This window comes from Phyllobates terribilis, unplaced genomic scaffold (assembly GCF_046119375.1).
Source record: "Phyllobates terribilis strain yellow unplaced genomic scaffold, ASM4611937v1 Scaffold_12__6_contigs__length_324123572, whole genome shotgun sequence".
NCBI classification, from domain to species: Eukaryota; Metazoa; Chordata; class Amphibia; order Anura; family Dendrobatidae; genus Phyllobates; species Phyllobates terribilis.
In genome coordinates, this window is record NW_027362772.1 from 166,098,846 (window position 1) to 166,119,773 (window position 20,928).

The window sequence follows — 20,928 nt, forward strand, 5'->3', positions numbered from 1 at the left end:
TTCATCCACTTCTTCTTCACCTTCTTCTTCTTCACCTTCTTCGTATTATTCTTTTTTTTACATTCTTCATATTCTACTTCTTCATCTTCTTCATATTCTTCTTCTTCATCATATTGTTATTTGTGACAGGCATTCCTGTAGTTGTTATCTATAAAAGGTTGGACATTACACCTTTCGTTCTGCCCGTCACAAAAGATTTACAACAGGATTTGTCCGCGTTCAGTTTGGCCTGCAGCAGCAGGTCTTTTCCAGGGGCACCACGAGGAGGAACGGACTCACCCCCATACACTGCTTAGTCATCTTCTGCTTATAATTTAGATATTATCTTTTGCTCTGATTTTTAGTCTTATGCTTAATGTTCTTCCGCTTTTTGTTCTGCAGCTTCTTGTATTTCTGCTTCTTGGTTTTCTGTCTCTTGTTTTTCTGTATCTTGGTGCTTGTCTTCTCTTCTTTGTCTTCTTGGTCAACTTCTTCAGGGTCATCTTCTTGGTCTTCTTCGGGGTGGTCTTCAGGGTCGTCGTCTTCGGGGGTCCTCGTCTTCGGGGTCCTCGTCTTCTTCGGGTTGGTCTTCTGGGTCCTCGTCTTCGGGGTCCTCGTCTTCTTCGGGGTGGTCTTCAGGGTCCTCGTCTTCTTCGGGGTGGTCTTCAGGGTCCTCGTCTTCTTCGGGGTGGTCTTCAGGGTCCTCGTCTTCAGGGTCATTGTCTTCGGGGTCCTCGTCTTCTTAGGGTTGGTCTTCAGGGTCCTCGTCTTCAGGGTCCTCGTCAGGGAGATCCAGAGTGATTACCAAGAACCATTTCAAAAAGCTTGAACTTGGAAATGTAGCAGAAGGTACAAGAAAGCTGAGGAACTACCGAGGACCAGCTGACGGTACTGGAACCCGGATGGATAGCAGAAGGTACAAGAGCCAATGGAACTACCGAGGACCAGCTGATGTTACTGGAACTCGGTTACTAAGCAGGAGGTACCTGTGCCAGAAAGCACTACCAAGGACCAGCAGACGTTGGTGGAACTTGGATACCGAGAAGGAGGCACCTAATCCAAAGGCACTGCCGAGAACCAGCTGACGGTACTGGAACCCGGATGGGTAGCAGAAGGTACAAGAGCCAATGGAACTACCGAGGACCAGCTGATGTTACTGGAACCCGGATGGGTAGCAGAAGGTACAAGAGCCAATGGAACTACCGAGGACCAGCTGATGTTACTGGAACTCGGTTACTAAGCAGGAGGTACCTGTGCCAGAAAGCACTACCAAGGACCAGCAGACGTTGGTGGAACTTGGATACCGAGAAGGAGGCACCTAATCCAAAGGCACTGCCGAGAACCAGCTGACGGTACTGGAACCCGGATGGGTAGCAGAAGGTACCCATGTAAAAAAAAAGTTCAAGGCCGCGAGCCGGCCGCAGTTACCAAAACCCACAGTCCTACAGAGGGTGCTTGTCCTATTGGCACTATGGAACCAGCCTTCATTGCCAGATCCCGCAGCCCACATAGGAGTCACCTAAACTGCAGGCACCATAGAGTCGGCTAACCCGACCGCAACACGACAGGACAACGCATTGGAGGCAAAGTGACGTTGACACTACCCGGAAACAGCTGGCGTGCTGGAACCAGGCTGGGCAGGAGGGAGTACCCGTGCCAAAGACACTGCCGAGAACCAGCTGACGGTACTGGAACCCGGATGGGTAGCAGAAGATACAAGAGCAAATGGAACTACCGAGGACCAGCTGACGTTACTGGAACCCGGATGGGTAGCAGAAGGTACAAGAGCCAATGGAACTACCGAGGACCAGCTGATGTTACTGGAACTCGGTTACTAAGCAGGAGGTACCTGTGCCAGAAAGCACTACCAAGGACCAGCAGACGTTGGTGGAACTTGGATACCGAGAAGGAGGCACCTAATCCAAAGGCACTGCCGAGAACCAGCTGACGGTACTGGAACCCGGATGGGTAGCAGAAGGTACCCATGTAAAAAAAAAGTTCAAGGCCGCGAGCCGGCCGCAGTTACCAAAACCCACAGTCCTACAGAGGGTGCTTGTCCTATTGGCACTATGGAACCAGCCTTCATTGCCAGATCCCGCAGCCCACATAGGAGTCACCTAAACTGCAGGCACCATAGAGTCGGCTAACCCGACCGCAACACGACAGGACAACGCATTGGAGGCAAAGTGACGTTGACACTACCCGGAAACAGCTGGCGTGCTGGAACCAGGCTGGGCAGGAGGGAGTACCCGTGCCAAAGACACTGCCGAGAACCAGCTGACGGTACTGGAACCCGGATGGGTAGCAGAAGGTACAAGAGCCAATGGAACTGCCGAGAACCAGCTGGCGGTGTTGGAGCCCAGGGTAAATACTAAAAACAGAAGAGCCAGAGGTGTATTTGGAGGAGGTTTTAAATCCGTACTACAGTGGATGTGGACAAAGCAGGAGAATTTGCCGGACACACAGCTGGGGATCAGCTGACGTTACTGAATCCCAATAACACTGGAGCAAGCGTTGACTGTGCAGACGGCACTTCTGAGCAGCAACTAGCGGTATTGGAGCCCAGGGTAAATACTAAAAACGGAGGAGCCAGAGGTGTAATTGGAGCAAGTTTTAAATAAGTAGCACAGTGAATATGGACAGAGCAGGAGAAATTGCCGTGAACACAGCAGGGGAACAGCTGACGTTACCGAACCCCAATAACACCGCAGCAAGTGTTGACTGTGCAGACGGCACTTCCGAGCGCCAACTGGCGGTGCTGGAGCCCAGGGATAAGAATGAAAACAGAGGAGCCAGAGGTGTAATTCGAGCAACTTTAAAATGTGTAGTACAGTGGATGTGGACAAAGCAGGAGAAATTGCCGTCCGCACAGCAGGAGAACAGCTGACGTTACTGAACCCCAATAACACGGCAGCAAGTGTTGACTGTGCAGACAGCACTTCCGAGCGCCAACTGGCGGTGTTGGAGCCCAGGGTAAATACTAAAAACGGAGGAGCCAGAGGTGTAATTGGAGCAAGTTTTAAATAAGTACCACAGTGAATATGGACAGAGCAGGAGAAATTGCCGTGAACACAGCAGGGGAACAGCTGACGTTACCGAACCCCAATAACACCGCAGCAAGTGTTGACTGTGCAGACGGCACTTCCGAGCGCCAACTGGCGGTGCTGGAGCCCAGGGATAAGAATGAAAACAGAGGAGCCAGAGGTGTAATTGGAGCAACTTTAAAATCTGTAGTAGTGAGAATGTGGACAGAGCAGGAGAAATTGCCGTCCGCACAGCAGGGGAACAGCTGACGTTACTGAACCCCAATAACATGGTAGCAAGTGTTGACTGTGCAGACAGCACTTCCGAGCGCCAACTGGCGGTGCTGGAGCCCAGGGATAAGAATGAAAACAGAGGAGCCAGAGGTGTAATTGGAGCAACTTTAAAATCTGTAGTAGTGAGAATGTGGACAGAGCAGGAGAAATTGCCGTCCGCACAGCAGGGGAACAGCTGACGTTACTGAACCCCAATAACACGGCAGCAAGTGTTGACTGTGCAGACAGCACTTCCGAGCGCCAACTGGCGGTGTTGGAGCCCAGGGTAAATACTAAAAACGGAGGAGCCAGAGGTGTAATTGGAGCAAGTTTTAAATAAGTAGCACAGTGAATATGGACAGAGCAGGAGAAATTGCCGTGAACACAGCAGGGGAACAGCTGACGTTACTGAACCCCAATAACATGGTAGCAAGTGTTGACTGTGCAGACGGCACTTCCGAGCGCCAACTGGCGGTGCTGGAGCCCAGGGATAAGAATGAAAACAGAGGAGCCAGAGGTGTAATTCGAGCAACTTTAAAATGTGTAGTACAGTGGATGTGGACAAAGCAGGAGAAATTGCCGTCCGCACAGCAGGAGAACAGCTGACGTTACTGAACCCCAATAACACGGCAGCAAGTGTTGACTGTGCAGACGGAACTTCCGAGCGCCAACTGGCGGTGCTGGAGCCCAGGGATAAGAATGAAAACAGAGGAGCCAGAGGTGTAATTGGAGCAACTTTAAAATCTGTAGTAGTGAGAATGTGGACAGAGCAGGAGAAATTGCCGTCCGCACAGCAGGGGAACAGCTGACGTTACTGAACCCCAATAACATGGTAGCAAGTGTTGACTGTGCAGACAGCACTTCCGAGCGCCAACTGGCGGTGCTGGAGCCCAGGGATAAGAATGAAAACAGAGGAGCCAGAGGTGTAATTGGAGCAACTTTAAAATCTGTAGTAGTGAGAATGTGGACAGAGCAGGAGAAATTGCCGTCCGCACAGCAGGGGAACAGCTGACGTTACTGAACCCCAATAACACGGCAGCAAGTGTTGACTGTGCAGACAGCACTTCCGAGCGCCAACTGGCGGTGTTGGAGCCCAGGGTAAATACTAAAAACGGAGGAGCCAGAGGTGTAATTGGAGCAAGTTTTAAATAAGTAGCACAGTGAATATGGACAGAGCAGGAGAAATTGCCGTGAACACAGCAGGGGAACAGCTGACGTTACTGAACCCCAATAACATGGTAGCAAGTGTTGACTGTGCAGACGGCACTTCCGAGCGCCAACTGGCGGTGCTGGAGCCCAGGGATAAGAATGAAAACAGAGGAGCCAGAGGTGTAATTCGAGCAACTTTAAAATGTGTAGTACAGTGGATGTGGACAAAGCAGGAGAAATTGCCGTCCGCACAGCAGGAGAACAGCTGACGTTACTGAACCCCAATAACACGGCAGCAAGTGTTGACTGTGCAGACGGCACTTCCGAGCGCCAACTGGCGGTGCTGGAGCCCAGGGATAAGAATGAAAACAGAGGAGCCAGAGGTGTAATTCGAGCAACTTTAAAATGTGTAGTACAGTGGATGTGGACAAAGCAGGAGAAATTGCCGTCCGCACAGCAGGAGAACAGCTGACGTTACTGAACCCCAATAACACGGCAGCAAGTGTTGACTGTGCAGACAGCACTTCCGAGCGCCAACTGGCGGTGTTGGAGCCCAGGGTAAATACTAAAAACGGAGGAGCCAGAGGTGTAATTGGAGCAAGTTTTAAATAAGTAGCACAGTGAATATGGACAGAGCAGGAGAAATTGCCGTGAACACAGCAGGGGAACAGCTGACGTTACCGAACCCCAATAACACCGCAGCAAGTGTTGACTGTGCAGACGGCACTTCCGAGCGCCAACTGGCGGTGCTGGAGCCCAGGGATAAGAATGAAAACAGAGGAGCCAGAGGTGTAATTGGAGCAACTTTAAAATCTGTAGTAGTGAGAATGTGGACAGAGCAGGAGAAATTGCCGTCCGCACAGCAGGGGAACAGCTGACGTTACTGAACCCCAATAACATGGTAGCAAGTGTTGACTGTGCAGACAGCACTTCCGAGCGCCAACTGGCGGTGCTGGAGCCCAGGGATAAGAATGAAAACAGAGGAGCCAGAGGAGTAATTGGAGCAACTTTAAAATGTGTAGTACAGTGGATGTGGACAAATCAGGAGAAATTGCCGTCCGCACAGCAGGAGAACAGCTGACGTTACTGAACCCCAATAACACGGCAGCAAGTGTTGACTGTGCAGACGGCACTTCCGAGCGCCAACTGGCGGTGCTGGAGCCCAGGGATAAGAATGAAAACAGAGGAGCCAGAGGTGTAATTGGAGCAACTTTAAAATCTGTAGTAGTGAGAATGTGGACAGAGCAGGAGAAATTGCCGTCCGCACAGCAGGGGAACAGCTGACGTTACTGAACCCCAATAACATGGTAGCAAGTGTTGACTGTGCAGACAGCACTTCCGAGCGCCAACTGGCGGTGCTGGAGCCCAGGGATAAGAATGAAAACAGAGGAGCCAGAGGTGTAATTGGAGCAACTTTAAAATCTGTAGTAGTGAGAATGTGGACAGAGCAGGAGAAATTGCCGTCCGCACAGCAGGGGAACAGCTGACGTTACTGAACCCCAATAACACGGCAGCAAGTGTTGACTGTGCAGACAGCACTTCCGAGCGCCAACTGGCGGTGTTGGAGCCCAGGGTAAATACTAAAAACGGAGGAGCCAGAGGTGTAATTGGAGCAAGTTTTAAATAAGTAGCACAGTGAATATGGACAGAGCAGGAGAAATTGCCGTGAACACAGCAGGGGAACAGCTGACGTTACTGAACCCCAATAACATGGTAGCAAGTGTTGACTGTGCAGACGGCACTTCCGAGCGCCAACTGGCGGTGCTGGAGCCCAGGGATAAGAATGAAAACAGAGGAGCCAGAGGTGTAATTCGAGCAACTTTAAAATGTGTAGTACAGTGGATGTGGACAAAGCAGGAGAAATTGCCGTCCGCACAGCAGGAGAACAGCTGACGTTACTGAACCCCAATAACACGGCAGCAAGTGTTGACTGTGCAGACGGCACTTCCGAGCGCCAACTGGCGGTGCTGGAGCCCAGGGATAAGAATGAAAACAGAGGAGCCAGAGGTGTAATTCGAGCAACTTTAAAATGTGTAGTACAGTGGATGTGGACAAAGCAGGAGAAATTGCCGTCCGCACAGCAGGAGAACAGCTGACGTTACTGAACCCCAATAACACGGCAGCAAGTGTTGACTGTGCAGACAGCACTTCCGAGCGCCAACTGGCGGTGTTGGAGCCCAGGGTAAATACTAAAAACGGAGGAGCCAGAGGTGTAATTGGAGCAAGTTTTAAATAAGTAGCACAGTGAATATGGACAGAGCAGGAGAAATTGCCGTGAACACAGCAGGGGAACAGCTGACGTTACCGAACCCCAATAACACCGCAGCAAGTGTTGACTGTGCAGACGGCACTTCCGAGCGCCAACTGGCGGTGCTGGAGCCCAGGGATAAGAATGAAAACAGAGGAGCCAGAGGTGTAATTGGAGCAACTTTTAAATCTGTAGTAGTGAGAATGTGGACAGAGCACGAGAAATTGCCGTCCGCACAGCAGGGGAACAGCTGACGTTACTGAACCCCAATAACATGGTAGCAAGTGTTGACTGTGCAGACAGCACTTCCGAGCGCCAACTGGCGGTGCTGGAGCCCAGGGATAACAATGAAAACAGAGGAGCCAGAGGAGTAATTGGAGCAACTTTAAAATGTGTAGTACAGTGGATGTGGACAAATCAGGAGAAATTGCCGTCCGCACAGCAGGAGAACAGCTGACGTTACTGAACCCCAATAACACGGCAGCAAGTGTTGACTGTGCAGACGGCACTTCCGAGCGCCAACTGGCGGTGCTGGAGCCCAGGGATAAGAATGAAAACAGAGGAGCCAGAGGTGTAATTGGAGCAACTTTAAAATCTGTAGTAGTGAGAATGTGGACAGAGCAGGAGAAATTGCCGTCCGCACAGCAGGGGAACAGCTGACGTTACTGAACCCCAATAGCATGGTAGCAAGTGTTGACTGTGCAGACAGCACTTCCGAGCGCCAACTGGCGGTGCTGGAGCCCAGGGATAAGAATGAAAACAGAGGAGCCAGAGGTGTAATTGGAGCAACTTTAAAATCTGTAGTAGTGAGAATGTGGACAGAGCAGGAGAAATTGCCGTCCGCACAGCAGGGGAACAGCTGACGTTACTGAACCCCAATAACACGGCAGCAAGTGTTGACTGTGCAGACAGCACTTCCGAGCGCCAACTGGCGGTGTTGGAGCCCAGGGTAAATACTAAAAACGGAGGAGCCAGAGGTGTAATTGGAGCAAGTTTTAAATAAGTAGCACAGTGAATATGGACAGAGCAGGAGAAATTGCCGTGAACACAGCAGGGGAACAGCTGACGTTACTGAACCCCAATAACATGGTAGCAAGTGTTGACTGTGCAGACGGCACTTCCGAGCGCCAACTGGCGGTGCTGGAGCCCAGGGATAAGAATGAAAACAGAGGAGCCAGAGGTGTAATTCGAGCAACTTTAAAATGTGTAGTACAGTGGATGTGGACAAAGCAGGAGAAATTGCCGTCCGCACAGCAGGAGAACAGCTGACGTTACTGAACCCCAATAACACGGCAGCAAGTGTTGACTGTGCAGACGGCACTTCCGAGCGCCAACTGGCGGTGCTGGAGCCCAGGGATAAGAATGAAAACAGAGGAGCCAGAGGTGTAATTCGAGCAACTTTAGAATGTGTAGTACAGTGGATGTGGACAAAGCAGGAGAAATTGCCGTCCGCACAGCAGGAGAACAGCTGACGTTACTGAACCCCAATAACACGGCAGCAAGTGTTGACTGTGCAGACAGCACTTCCGAGCGCCAACTGGCGGTGTTGGAGCCCAGGGTAAATACTAAAAACGGAGGAGCCAGAGGTGTAATTGGAGCAAGTTTTAAATAAGTAGCACAGTGAATATGGACAGAGCAGGAGAAATTGCCGTGAACACAGCAGGGGAACAGCTGACGTTACCGAACCCCAATAACACCGCAGCAAGTGTTGACTGTGCAGACGGCACTTCCGAGCGCCAACTGGCGGTGCTGGAGCCCAGGGATAAGAATGAAAACAGAGGAGCCAGAGGTGTAATTGGAGCAACTTTAAAATCTGTAGTAGTGAGAATGTGGACAGAGCAGGAGAAATTGCCGTCCGCACAGCAGGGGAACAGCTGACGTTACTGAACCCCAATAACATGGTAGCAAGTGTTGACTGTGCAGACAGCACTTCCGAGCGCCAACTGGCGGTGCTGGAGCCCAGGGATAAGAATGAAAACAGAGGAGCCAGAGGAGTAATTGGAGCAACTTTAAAATGTGTAGTACAGTGGATGTGGACAAATCAGGAGAAATTGCCGTCCGCACAGCAGGAGAACAGCTGACGTTACTGAACCCCAATAACACGGCAGCAAGTGTTGACTGTGCAGACGGCACTTCCGAGCGCCAACTGGCGGTGTTGGAGCTCAGGGATTACAGTTCAGGTGGTAGAAACATGAACAGAACAGGAGACCTGGATACTGTTGCCAACCAATTATTTATTCTGGAAGAGGACTGGCAAATTCATGAGAGATCCAGGCCTTGTTCATTTTGAGAAAAGTAAGCCGGTCAACGTTATCGGAGGATAGTCGCATGCGACGGTCTGTTAGTACACCACCTGCGGCACTAAAGACGCGTTCCGATAATACACTAGCAGCAGGGCAAGCTAGCACCTCCAGTGCATACTGACTAAGCTCTGGCCATGTATCCAGCTTACAGACCCAAAACTTGAAGGGAGAAGAGCCGTCTGGGAGTACACTAAGAGGGCAAGACATGTAGTCTGTCACCATCTGACGGAAACGTTGCCTCCTGCTGACTGGAGCTGTCTGTGATGGTGTAGACATTTGTGGCGGCGGGGACACAAAACTTTGCCACATTTCGGCCATACTGGTCTTGCCTTGTGCTGAGGCGCTGCTTCTGCTCCCTCTTTGTGCAGAGCTTCCTCCACTGCCTCGACGCACTGAGCTGCTTTGTAAAGCACTAGCAGCACTGCTCTCGGTTGGAATGGAGAACATGATGGAATGCACCAGTGCGTCTTGGTACTCCCGCATTTTACGCTCCCGGTTCAATGGTGTTATGAGGCTTTGTAAGTTGTCCCGGTAGCGAGGATCTAGGAGGGTGGACACCCAATAATCAGCCGTGTTGAGAATGTGGGCGATGCGGCGGTCGTTTCTGAGGCACTGCAGCATGAAATCAACCATGTGCTGCAGACTGCCAACTGGCCAAGAAACGCTGTCCCCTGCTTGAGGCGTGATCTCTGCCTGCTCTGCATCACCCCACCCTCGCTCTAGATACTGACTACTAGAGCATTGTGTACCTCCCTCCTCTGGACAGATGTCTTCCTCATCCATTGACTCCTCCTCATCCTCCTCACAAAGTGTCCCCTGCCTAGGCCTTTGTGAGGAACCACGTTGCGCAGACTGTAGAGAAGCAGATGGCATTTGTGACTCCTCATCCTCCACCTCTTCCAAAACCTCGTCCCTTAGTGCTTGCAGTGTTTTTTCAAGCAGGCAGATAAGGGGGATAGTCATGCTGACTAGTGCATCATCTGCACTCGCCATCCGCGTGGAATAATCGAAGGCACGCAAAACGTGGCAAATGTCCTTCATAGAGGCCCACTCAGTGGTGGTGAAGTGTGAACGGCGCGCACTGCGACTTGTTTGCGCCTGCTGCAGCTGGTACTCCATTACTGCTGCCTGCTGCTCACACAACCTCTCCAACATATGTAACGTTGAATTCCACCTGGTGGGTAGGTCACATATGATGCGATGTTCCGGAAGACATAATCGGCGCTGCAGAGCTGCAATGCGTGATCTTGCATTGCTGGAACGCCGCAAGTGAGCGCACTCTATGCGGACCTTGTGAAGCAGTGCATCAAGATCCGGATAGTCCCTCAAAAAACTCTGCACGACCAAGTTGAGCACATGTGCCAGACATGGGATGTGAGTGAGGTTGCCTAGGCCCAGAGCTGCCACCAGATTTCGGCCATTGTCACACACTACCATGCCTGGCTGGAGATTCGCTGGCACAAACCACACGTCACTCTGCTGCTTGATGGCATTCCAGAGCTCCTGCGCTGTGTGGCTTCGATTCCCCAAAGAAATTAATTTTAATACGGCCTGTTGACGTTTGGCCACGGCTGTGCTCATATCGGTCATCATAACAGGTAACCGTTCACGGGTCGATGTGGAGGTAGACCGTGACGGCTCCTGCAGCGCTGATTCAGAGGAACTGGAGTATGAGGAGGAGTCAATGTGTACAGACTGGATTCCTGCAATCCTTGGAGTTGGCAGAACACGTACAGCGCCACTCTCAAGATCTGTACCCGGCTCCACAACATTTACCCAATGGGCAGTGAGGGAAAGGTATCGTCCCTGTCCATGCTTACTGGTCCACGCATCAGTGGTCAGGTGGACCTTGCTACTGACGGCGTTTTGTAGCGCATGTTTAATTTTTCCCTCCACATGATGTTGCAGGGCAGAGACGGCTTGCCTGCTGAAATAAAAGCGGCTGGGCACGTTGTATTGTGGGACTGCCAATGCCATAAAGTTACGGAATGTGTCAGTCTCCACCAGCCTGAATGATAGCATTTCAAGGGCCAGTAGTTTAGCAATGCCAGCATTCAGAGCCTGTGCTCGGGGGTGGTTTGCCGAGTATGGGCGCCTTTTCTCCCATGCCTGTGCTAACGATGGCTGTAGACTGGCCTGGGAGTGTGAGGATGACTGGGAAAGTGGTGCTGTGGGTGGAATTACACTGTGTCTCTGTACAACAGTGCCAGAGATTCTTCCATGGCGATCCTGTGAGGAAGCCGAACCAGCTGTGTGTGAGCTGGAGGAAGAGGCTACAACACGAGCTGAAGAGGTGGTAGGTGGCGCTGTAGGTTGGCCTAGGTCTTCAGTGTGTTTGTGTAACTCCACCACGTGCTTGGTCCGCACATGTTTCCACATATTTGTGGTATTGAGGTTGCTAACACTTTTCCCTCTTTTCACCTTCTGATTACACAGCTTGCATTTGACAAAGCAAATGTCATCTGCAACTGTGTCAAAAAAGGACCAGGCACTGCAAGTCTTGGGAGCGCCCGCTTTGGATTTTGGAAGAGCCATGCTCCTAATGGGTGCCGAAGTGGAGGCTACAGGCAACCAAGTCTGCCCCCTCCCTCTCCCTCCTTTTTGGGCCGTTCGGGGAATCTCTTCCTCAGAGCTGCTCCCACCACCTTCCTGTCCCTCACGCCATGATGGGTCAAGGACCTCATCATCTACACCACCCTCTTCAAACAACTGCTTCTCCTGGGTAGTCTCGACAGCACAGTACGCACCAGAAAGTGGCACCTGAGTCTCATCATCAGATGCGTACTGAGGTGTGCTGCTGACCATAGGCACTGGCCCACCCGCCTCTTCAGATTCAGAGAGACAAAACGGTTGCGCATCACTGCATACTACCTCTTCTTCAAATTCTCGAATTCTGCTTGGCTGGCCCCCTCTTTCCAAGCCAAGAGATTCAGAGAACAGAAGTAGAGATGGCTCCTGTCCAGGGCTCTCTGACTGCCTGGGCAATTTGGCAGGTGGTGAAGAGACAGATGGGTGCTCTTCAGTGCTCAGGACCTGAGAGGATCTGGAACTAATTGAAGTCGATGCGTTAGCTGCCATCCATCCGACAACGGCTTCAATTTGGTCCTCGCGCAGCAGTGGGGTACGGCTAGCTCCTACAAAGCTGCGCATAAAGGACTGTTCCCTGGTAAAACTGGGGGATGCTGAGTCACTGGTGCCCGCAGCAGGCACAGAATCCCCACGTCCTCTCCCTGCAGGCACAGAATCCTCACGTCCTCTCCCTGCAGAAACTCCACGCCCACGCCCACGACCACGACCACATGCCTTACTCCCTGCCTTCTTCATCTTGGTAGACTGATAAAGATAGGCAGAAAAGTACTAAGGGCTTAGTGTGCTTATTCCTGAACAGCTGCTAACAGGTATAAGAAACACTAATTTTATAAAGTGTGGACTAGACTTTAATATGAGCTAATGTGGCCTACACAACTGTAAAGTGGAGTGTTTGGTGAACTTTATTTAGGTTTTTTTTGTCACAAAAAGACACTGGATGTGCCTAAAGATGTAATAACGATAGTATCACAAACTTTTTGTAGCTATTACAATGTAGGAAGGTAACCTACAATGCAATAGATGAGGCTGCAAAAAATAGGCTAATACTAATCTGGCTGGGGCTGCAGGGCCCAATGCTGCAGAAAGGCTCCTCTATCTACTCCTATATAGTGTGTTTGGAATCAATTTAGCTGAATATGGATGGAACCACCACACTAATAGGAGATATCAGGAAAAATTATGAATTGGCAATAAAGGACAATGTATGAGGCAGTGACACACACTGAGTGCACTACAACCAGACGGGGTTGAAGCACACACTACAGGGTGAGCTGCACTCACACACCAGACCTTGCAGACAGCGGTGAACAGTACAGATGCAGAGCACTGTGCACTAGTGCTGCAAGACGGAAAAAAATTTCTCTATCTACTCCTATATAGTGTGTTTGGAACCAATTTAGCTGAATACAGATGGAACCACCACACTAATAGGAGATATCAGGAAAAATTATGAATTGGCAATAAAGGACAATGTATGAGGCAGTGACACACACTGAGTGCACTACAACCAGACGGGGTTGAAGCACACACTACAGGGTGAGCTGCACTCACACACCAGACCTTGCAGACAGCGGTGAACAGTACAGATGCAGAGCACTGTGCACTAGTGCTGCAAGACGGAAAAAAATTTCTCTATCTACTCCTATATAGTGTGTTTGGAACCAATTTAGCTGAATACAGATGGAACCACCACACTAATAGGAGATATCAGGAAAAATTATGAATTGGCAAAAAAGGACAATGTATGAGGCAGTGACACACACTGAGTGCACTACAACCAGACTTGGCTGAAGCACACACTACAGGGTGAGCTGCACTCACACACACAGACCTTGCAGATAGCGGTGAACAGCACAGGGAACTGTGCACTAGCACTGCAAGGCACAGTGATTTAGAAAGTAGCTTGGGTAAAGCAGTATAGAGCAAATAGGTAGCTAAAACTGTCCCTCAGAACAACAGCGTCCTATCCCTAACTGAATTCACAGCAGAGTGAGCTCAAAATGGCGGCGGTGGCTTTTATAGTGCATCATGACATCATTTCAGCAGCCAATCACAGCCATGCCATTAGTTAAGATGCCTACATGCCTAACAGGATGTGCCCACACTTCTTAGGATCCTCATTGGCTGAATAAAATGAAAATGTCTCATTGCATTATGGGAACTTCCGATTCCGGTATACGATATTGCAATAGTATCGGAATTAAGTATCGGAATTCCGATACCGCGAATATCGGCCGATACCCGATATTTCAGTATCGGAATGCTCAACACTAGTGTTAGCTATGTAACATCAAGTGATCATCTAATCAGCAAGGGACCTTTTTTTGTCAAAGGATGATAAATCCTCAAGCAGTACAAAATCTAATATTATGGGCATATGACAAATTTATTCTGGTGGTGAATTAAAAATATCATGTTACAATATAAATAATCTGTCTCGCGTTTAATGTGCTGAACTCAGCTTCAACTTTTTTTGGGCAAAAATGTTCATCCTAACTATAAAGCCGAAGATGTAACAGTTCCTTTTTTATGGGATGGTAAATATGAAGTCATGCAAATTGAAATTTCTGCTTTTTGTATCTGGAGAACCACAGCTGTATTATGACATTTAAATGCCAAGATATTCTCTCTTTGCTCATTTTCTGCCCTTAGTTGAAAACTAATTTGACCCTAAAGCCTAAAGGTTATCAGTACTTTTGGGGCCATTTTCTTATGCATAACTGCTGCATCTATTTATTTTTTTTTTACTAAAAAGCATTTTTGCAATAGTATTTTATTAAAAATGTAGGAGTCTCCTTGTAGAATAATTTAACAGTGAATACATCAATAATCTCGTTCTGAGGGTCCATGAACCTTAAGTTTTCATTAGTCAGTTATTTTATTTTGTGAAAAATCTAAAAAGGAACCGGGTTGATAAAATGGAGGAAGATTTCAATCTGTATTCCGGTTCCATTCAGGGTATGAACCATCTCATGAGCCTTTTTAGAAGATCGCCTACTCAGTGCCACAAGCCGGGGGAAGGCAGACATTGCCATTCTAAAGGTCCCATCATTAAGAGTTCTGGTATGAACAAGCGTGTATGTTCAGGCACCAGGAAGAAGGGCTATCACATGTGTAGCTAGCAATAAATCTATGATAGATTTACTAAGTGGCCAGGCAAACAAAAGTCCACTGTATTGGAACGTTCTTCATGTGCCAACCATCTAACCCTAAAGTTGACAATACCATTTGCAAATCTGCTCAAAAATATGGTTTGTATTCAGTAATGGTTGGATTGAATATTATTCATTCACCATGCAACATTTTTTAGCAGTCATGAGAAGGTCTTGAGATGACCGGAGATTACGCGTTGGAAGGTAATGGGAGATTAGTTGGGATATATACGGAGGAGATAGATTATGGATGGCTTTGCATGTCAATGTCAATAGTTTGAACTGGATACATTGGGAAATTAGGAGCCAATGAAGGAATTTGCAGACGAGAGAAGCAGAGGAATAGGGAGGTGAGAGATTGATTAATCGTGCAGCAGAGTTAAGAATGGACTGGAGAGGTGCGAAAAGAATTAGCAGTTAGGTCACAGAGGAGGATATTGCAGTAGTCAAGGTGGGAAATGATGAGGGCATGCAATAACATTTTAGTAGGTTTAGGGTTAAGGATATATTCTGGAAATCGACTACATGTGGTCAATGCTCAAGCTGATTTGCAAGAACTAACTTGGACAAAGGTGGATAATGTTTTGGACATCTAAACCCGATCGGCTCTTTTTAAAGAGACTTTTTTAACATAGCTGGGTGGGTCATGAAATGTTCCACAGTTTTTTGTATTTAAATGTTGGTAATAATTGGACTTGGACTAACACTTTCCCACTACTACATTTTTTTGTTTTGTTTTGTTTTCTACAAAAAAGTCACTTTTTATGAATACAAATATAAAGTGCACAAAACTAAAAGTACATGTTTGATATTACAGATGATGGTCGATATGAAAGATACAGTTGTGAGTGAAGATAATTATGATGGAATCACCTATGCGAAATTGAACAATGACTCCCTAAAAAAGAAGGACTCTCAACCAGATAAACCTACGGATACCTGCCTATATGCTGTAGTGAAAAAAAATAAACCAAAGTGATAAAAAAGGGTGAAATAAAAAATGATACAAAATGTGAATTCAGTTTAATATATTAATACATAGTATATTGTGATGATTCTTATCTGTAATCTTTTCTTGTGTATATTTATGTGCAATTAAAATAATAAAACATGGTTATTTTGTTTAAAACTGTTAATTTTTTAATAGCATGATGACTTGTGGATTGGTAATGTCAGTTGCTTTCCAGTGCAGAAACCTTCTCCACATTGGGAAAATTTGGAGCAAATGAGAAGATTTTTGTTTTTCTTTAAACTTTTATTATTATATAATCAATACAAAATGAATAAATAAATACTATAATCATAAATCAAGAAACAAACAAAAGAGACAAAAAAAAAATTTAAGCCTGCTCTATATATCCACCTCAGCCCCTACAAGCAGAGGGTGTCACGCTCCACTAAGGAGCGCACGGCGGGACACATGGGAAGAGAAACAACTAGGGAAAGATTAAACAGGTACCCCTAAATCTTGCTCTACACAACCCTGAACTTCCTGATGTCGCTAGATGACTTCTTTAACCCCATGAGGCGATCACGTTCCTAATCCCTGTCTTGCCCTAAGTACAGCCCTGGCTAGTGTGTTGGGCAACAGACACCCTAGTCCTGTTCTATAATAAAGACACAAAGGGAGACAGACAAGGGTAAAGAGAACAACAATCGCTCTCAGCACACCCAGAATAAGGAATGGTATATAACGGGAGAGGAAGGGTGAAATAAACCAAACAGGAAGAAAAGGAGAAGGATAATACCAAACAGCAATCTCCAGAGACGACTCCGAATCATCTTCTCAATCCTCTGCTCACAACTCCCAAATTAACTCCAAGGTATAACAAGCTATCACTGGCAGCTACTCAACCAAAGAGGTGAGCATTTATACCAGAGGGGAGTGGCAAACTCAGAACAGCTGAGTTAACTCAGGACTGAGAGCTCTAGGAAACAGACTGTTCAACCCTTGCAACAACAAAGTAAGTGAGATCTACACAGCTTAACACTTGCAACGCCAGAACAAAGGAAATATGCACAGCTACCTGGAAGGCAAAGCATATTCTTCCAGTGCAGGTGCACGTGTAGCCAGACGTCACATTCTTCTGATGCCTGAACTAGAGGAGACCACTCTCTGTCATGGTACCCCTATGACAGTGGGTAAAGTTTGCACACTGCCTTCAAAATACAGGCTGCTGCTCAAGGCACAGTCTGCTGTGTTTCATCTTACACTTGCATTTGTAAACTACCAGTGTCATTCATCTGGGTTTGAACCCTTGAGCCTTTGCTTTGTGTTTGCGTTCTCTGTCCGCCGAGCCACAGCAGATACTTTTTCTCTCTGTGCGTTTAGTTTCTGTTATCCTTGCTTCACTCTTTTTAGGGTAACAGGTGTTTTCATTTACTCATTTGTCTGCACTATCACCTTTCGGGTGCGGCTTTATATACTTTCCCCCTGCTGGTATTTCCTGCTGGTGATAGTCTCAATTGTAGGTCCAGCCATACTGCTGTGGTTTAAGCCAGTCAGTGAAAGGCCTGTCAGGGTTTATCTCTCTGCTGTTTATGTTCTTTACCCTGCACCTATCTTCTGTTTCTTTTTAGGAAGTTGGCGGCATATTTTCTAACACTACATACTTAATCCTTTATTTTGTATTTTGTGGTTTCTTTTACTCACTCTGGGATCTTTTCTTTTTTCAGCACACTTTCCCTTCTGTAGGTAATTTGCCCTCTGCTTTGCCCTCCGGTTCTTTAGGAGGAACGTGAAGTGCTTGATGGTCTTTCATACTTTCCTATATAATGTCTGGCTGCAGACAATGATTTCTACTATCAAGATAATGGACAGTAGTTGGTGTATTTTGTTGTATAAAGCAAATTAGAAGTATCATGATGAAAATAATAATACTTTCTATGTGAGTGGGGGATTTTTGTGAGTCTTAGGCCTTCTTTTAAGGTCAGTTTGCAGTAAGTCAATTACTAGAGGAAATATTTAAAGTTTATACAACTTCTTAACCAGACAGTATTAACAAAAATGAGTGTTTCCAAATAAATGCTGAATATTAAGCAAGTCAATGGCTTGCTCAAAGCCACATGCTATTTATGACTAAAGCAACCATGAAGGATTGTGAAATCTCAAGGACAAGTGCAACAATATTTTACAAAAAAAGCAGCAATATTTTATTTCAAAAGTCAATACACATAAATAGTTTCATTCTATATTCTATTTTACAATAGTTTGTAAAGTAAATCAAACTTAGCAAATAAAATAATCACATTTCCTGACTATATTGATACTAAACGTTCACGCTGCTTGCTGACCGTTGCAGCCTTTACTAACTGTAACAAAGACAGAGTCGGACAGACCATCGGTGGCACCTGTGCAGAGGGTTTACAAGGTATAAGGGAGCCCATTCCACTTCTAAAATGTGGAATTGTGCACTATAATGAGCTACTGGACTTCAAAGGGCCCATATACTGTTCTTGCACTGGGGCCCTCTTCTGTCTGTGAACAAAGAGAGCCATTACAAGTTTTAACCCTTTTTTTTTTTTTCGTGGCATCTATATAGCTATCATAAATGAATGTCAAGTAATTAGTTGCATTTTTTTTATAATTTTTTATCAATTTTAAGAGCTCTTCAAGAAAAGGCATTTTCATCTATGCTTTGAGAAAACTCTGATCTCCGTGTGACAATCATAAGGGTTGAAGACACTAAACTCTTCTAGTGGCTCCTATAGTTTGTTCTGGCAATTGTTGATTCCCCAGTTCTAAGATCCCACTAGAATGGTGGTGTTTACCTAGAATTACTATGTTTTCAAATCTCATTAAGACTTTTGTTACACGATTTGTTGTACATTTCATTTTTGCCTTTTTCATTTTGACTTATAACTAACCGCTGTGTGGGAAGGCACTCTAATAGAGAATTCAAGGATCTTTAGGAAACAGTAATCAAAATGCTAAAAAATGTGGGGGGCCATAAAAGAGTATAGTTTATAGATTTTGCAATATTGCAGTTATACGTTTATTGAAAGGGAAACCAATATCAACATTTCATAGGGGTTTGAACATTCATTGTTTATTAGGTAGTGTTGAGCGATACCTTCCGATATCGGGAAATATCGGATCGGATTGGATCGGACCGATACCGAAAAAGTATCGGATATCGCCGATTCCGATACCGGAAACCAATGCAAGTCAATGGGACAGAAATATCGGAATGAAAATAAACCCTTTCTTTCCTTGTAGGTTAATTCTACATGAAGGAAAACAACTAAGAATAATGTAGAATGTATTGGGGGAGGTGGGGGAGACAATAAAGGCATAGAGGTTTAGCCCAATCAAATGGAATAGCAGGAATTAATATTTTTTTTTAAGAAGTTCTGAGTTACGGAAATATTGACTATGTTAAGTATTTTTATATTTTGTCAGATATTTATGTTTCACTACCTCCATGCTCTTCACCTTCTTTTTTACTTCTCCCACACTTTCTCCTTCATCATCCTCAGCATCTTTTTCATCCACTTCTTCTTCACCTTCTTCATCTTCTTCTTCTTCACCTTCTTCGTATTATTCTTTTTTTTTACATTCTTCATATTCTACTTCTTCATCATATTCTTATTTGTGGCAGGCATTCCTGTAGTTGTTATCTATAAAAGGTTGGACATTACACCTTTCGTTCTGCCCATCACAAAAGATTTACAACAGGATTTGTCCGCGTTCAGTTTGGCCTGCAGCAGCAGGTCTTTTCCAGGGGCACCACGAGGAGGAACGGACTCACCCCCATACACTGCTTAGTCATCTTCTGCTTATAATTTAGATATTATCTTTTGCTCTGATTTTTAGTCTTATGCTTAATGTTCTTCCGCTTTTTGTTCTGCAGCTTCTTGTATTTCTGCTTCTTGGTTTTCTGTATCTTGGTGCTTGTCTTCTCTTCTTTGTCCTCTTGGTCAACTTCTTCAGGGTCATCTTCTTGGTCTTCTTCGGGGTGGTCTTCAGGGTCGTCATCTTCGGGGTCCTCGTCTTCGGGGTCCTCGTCTTCTTCGGGTTGGTCTTCTGGGTTCTCGTCTTCGGGGTCCTCGTCTTCTTCGGGGTGGTCTTCAGGGTCCTCGTCTTCTTCGGGGTGGTCTTCAGGGTCCTCGTCTTCTTCGGGGTGGTCTTCAGGGTCCTCGTCTTCTTCGGGGTGGTCTTCAGGGTCCTCGTCTTCAGGGTCGTCGTCTTCAGGGTCCTCGTCTTCTTAGGGTTGGTCTTCAGGGTCCTCGTCATCAGGGTCCTCGTCAGGGAGATCTAGAGTGATTACCAAGAACCATTTCAAAAAGTTTGAACTTGGAAATGTAGCAGAAGGTACAAGAAAGCTGAGGAACTACCGAGGACCAGCTGACGGTACTGGAACCCGGATGGGTAGTAGAAGGTACAAGAGCAAATGGAACCACCGAGGACCAGCTGACGGTACTGGAACCCGGATGGGTAGCAGAAGGTACAAGAGCCAATGGAACTGCCGAAGACCAGCTGACGGTACTGGAACTCGGCTACTAAGCAGGAGGTACCTGTGCCAGAAAGCACTACCAAGGACCAGCAGACGTTGGTGGAACTTGGATACCAAGAAGAAGGCACCTAATCCAAAGGCACTGCCGAGAACCAGCTGACGGTACTGGAACCCGGATGGGTAGCAGATGGTACCCATGTAAAAAAAAGTTCAAGGCCGCGAGCCGGCCGCAGTTACCAAAACCCACAGTCCTACAGGGGGTGCTTGTCCTAATGGCACTATGGAACCAGCCTTCATTGCCAGATCCCGCAGCCCACATAGGAGTCACCTAAACTGCAGGCACCATAGAGTCGGCTAACCCGACCGCAACACGACAGGACAACGCATTGGAGGCAAAGTGACGTTGACACTACCCAGAAACAGCTGGCGTGCTGGAACCAGGCTGGGCAGGAGGGAGTACCCGTGCCAAAGTCACTGCCGAGAACCAGCTGATGGTACTGGAACCCGGATGGGTAGTAGAAGGTACAAGAGCAAATGGAACTACCGAGAGCCAGCTGGCAGGGCTGGAACCCAGGGTGAATACTAAAAACAGAGTGGAGCCAGAGGTGTAATTGGAGCAAGTTTTAAATCCGTAGTACAGTGGATGTGGACAAAGCAGGAGAATTTGCCGGACACACAGCTGGGGATCAGCTGACGTTACTGAACCCCAATAACACTGGAGCAAGCGTTGACTGTGCAGACGGCACTTCTGAGCAG

At 47.1% G+C, this 20,928-nt stretch overlaps 1 protein-coding gene across 2 annotated transcripts in view; it reads left to right on the plus strand.

The window, feature by feature from the left end:
- LOC141173173 (uncharacterized) overlaps positions 1-15,826 on the plus strand; it is a 213,610-nt gene extending 197,784 nt beyond the window's left edge. For both annotated transcript variants that reach the window (XM_073657806.1, XM_073657805.1), the window contains one exon: positions 15,534-15,826. In XM_073657806.1, the coding sequence (XP_073513907.1) occupies positions 15,534-15,695 (162 nt within the window). In that variant the 3' untranslated portion in view covers positions 15,696-15,826. The remainder of the gene's footprint in view (positions 1-15,533) is intronic.
- The last annotated feature ends 5,102 nt before the right edge of the window (positions 15,827-20,928 follow it).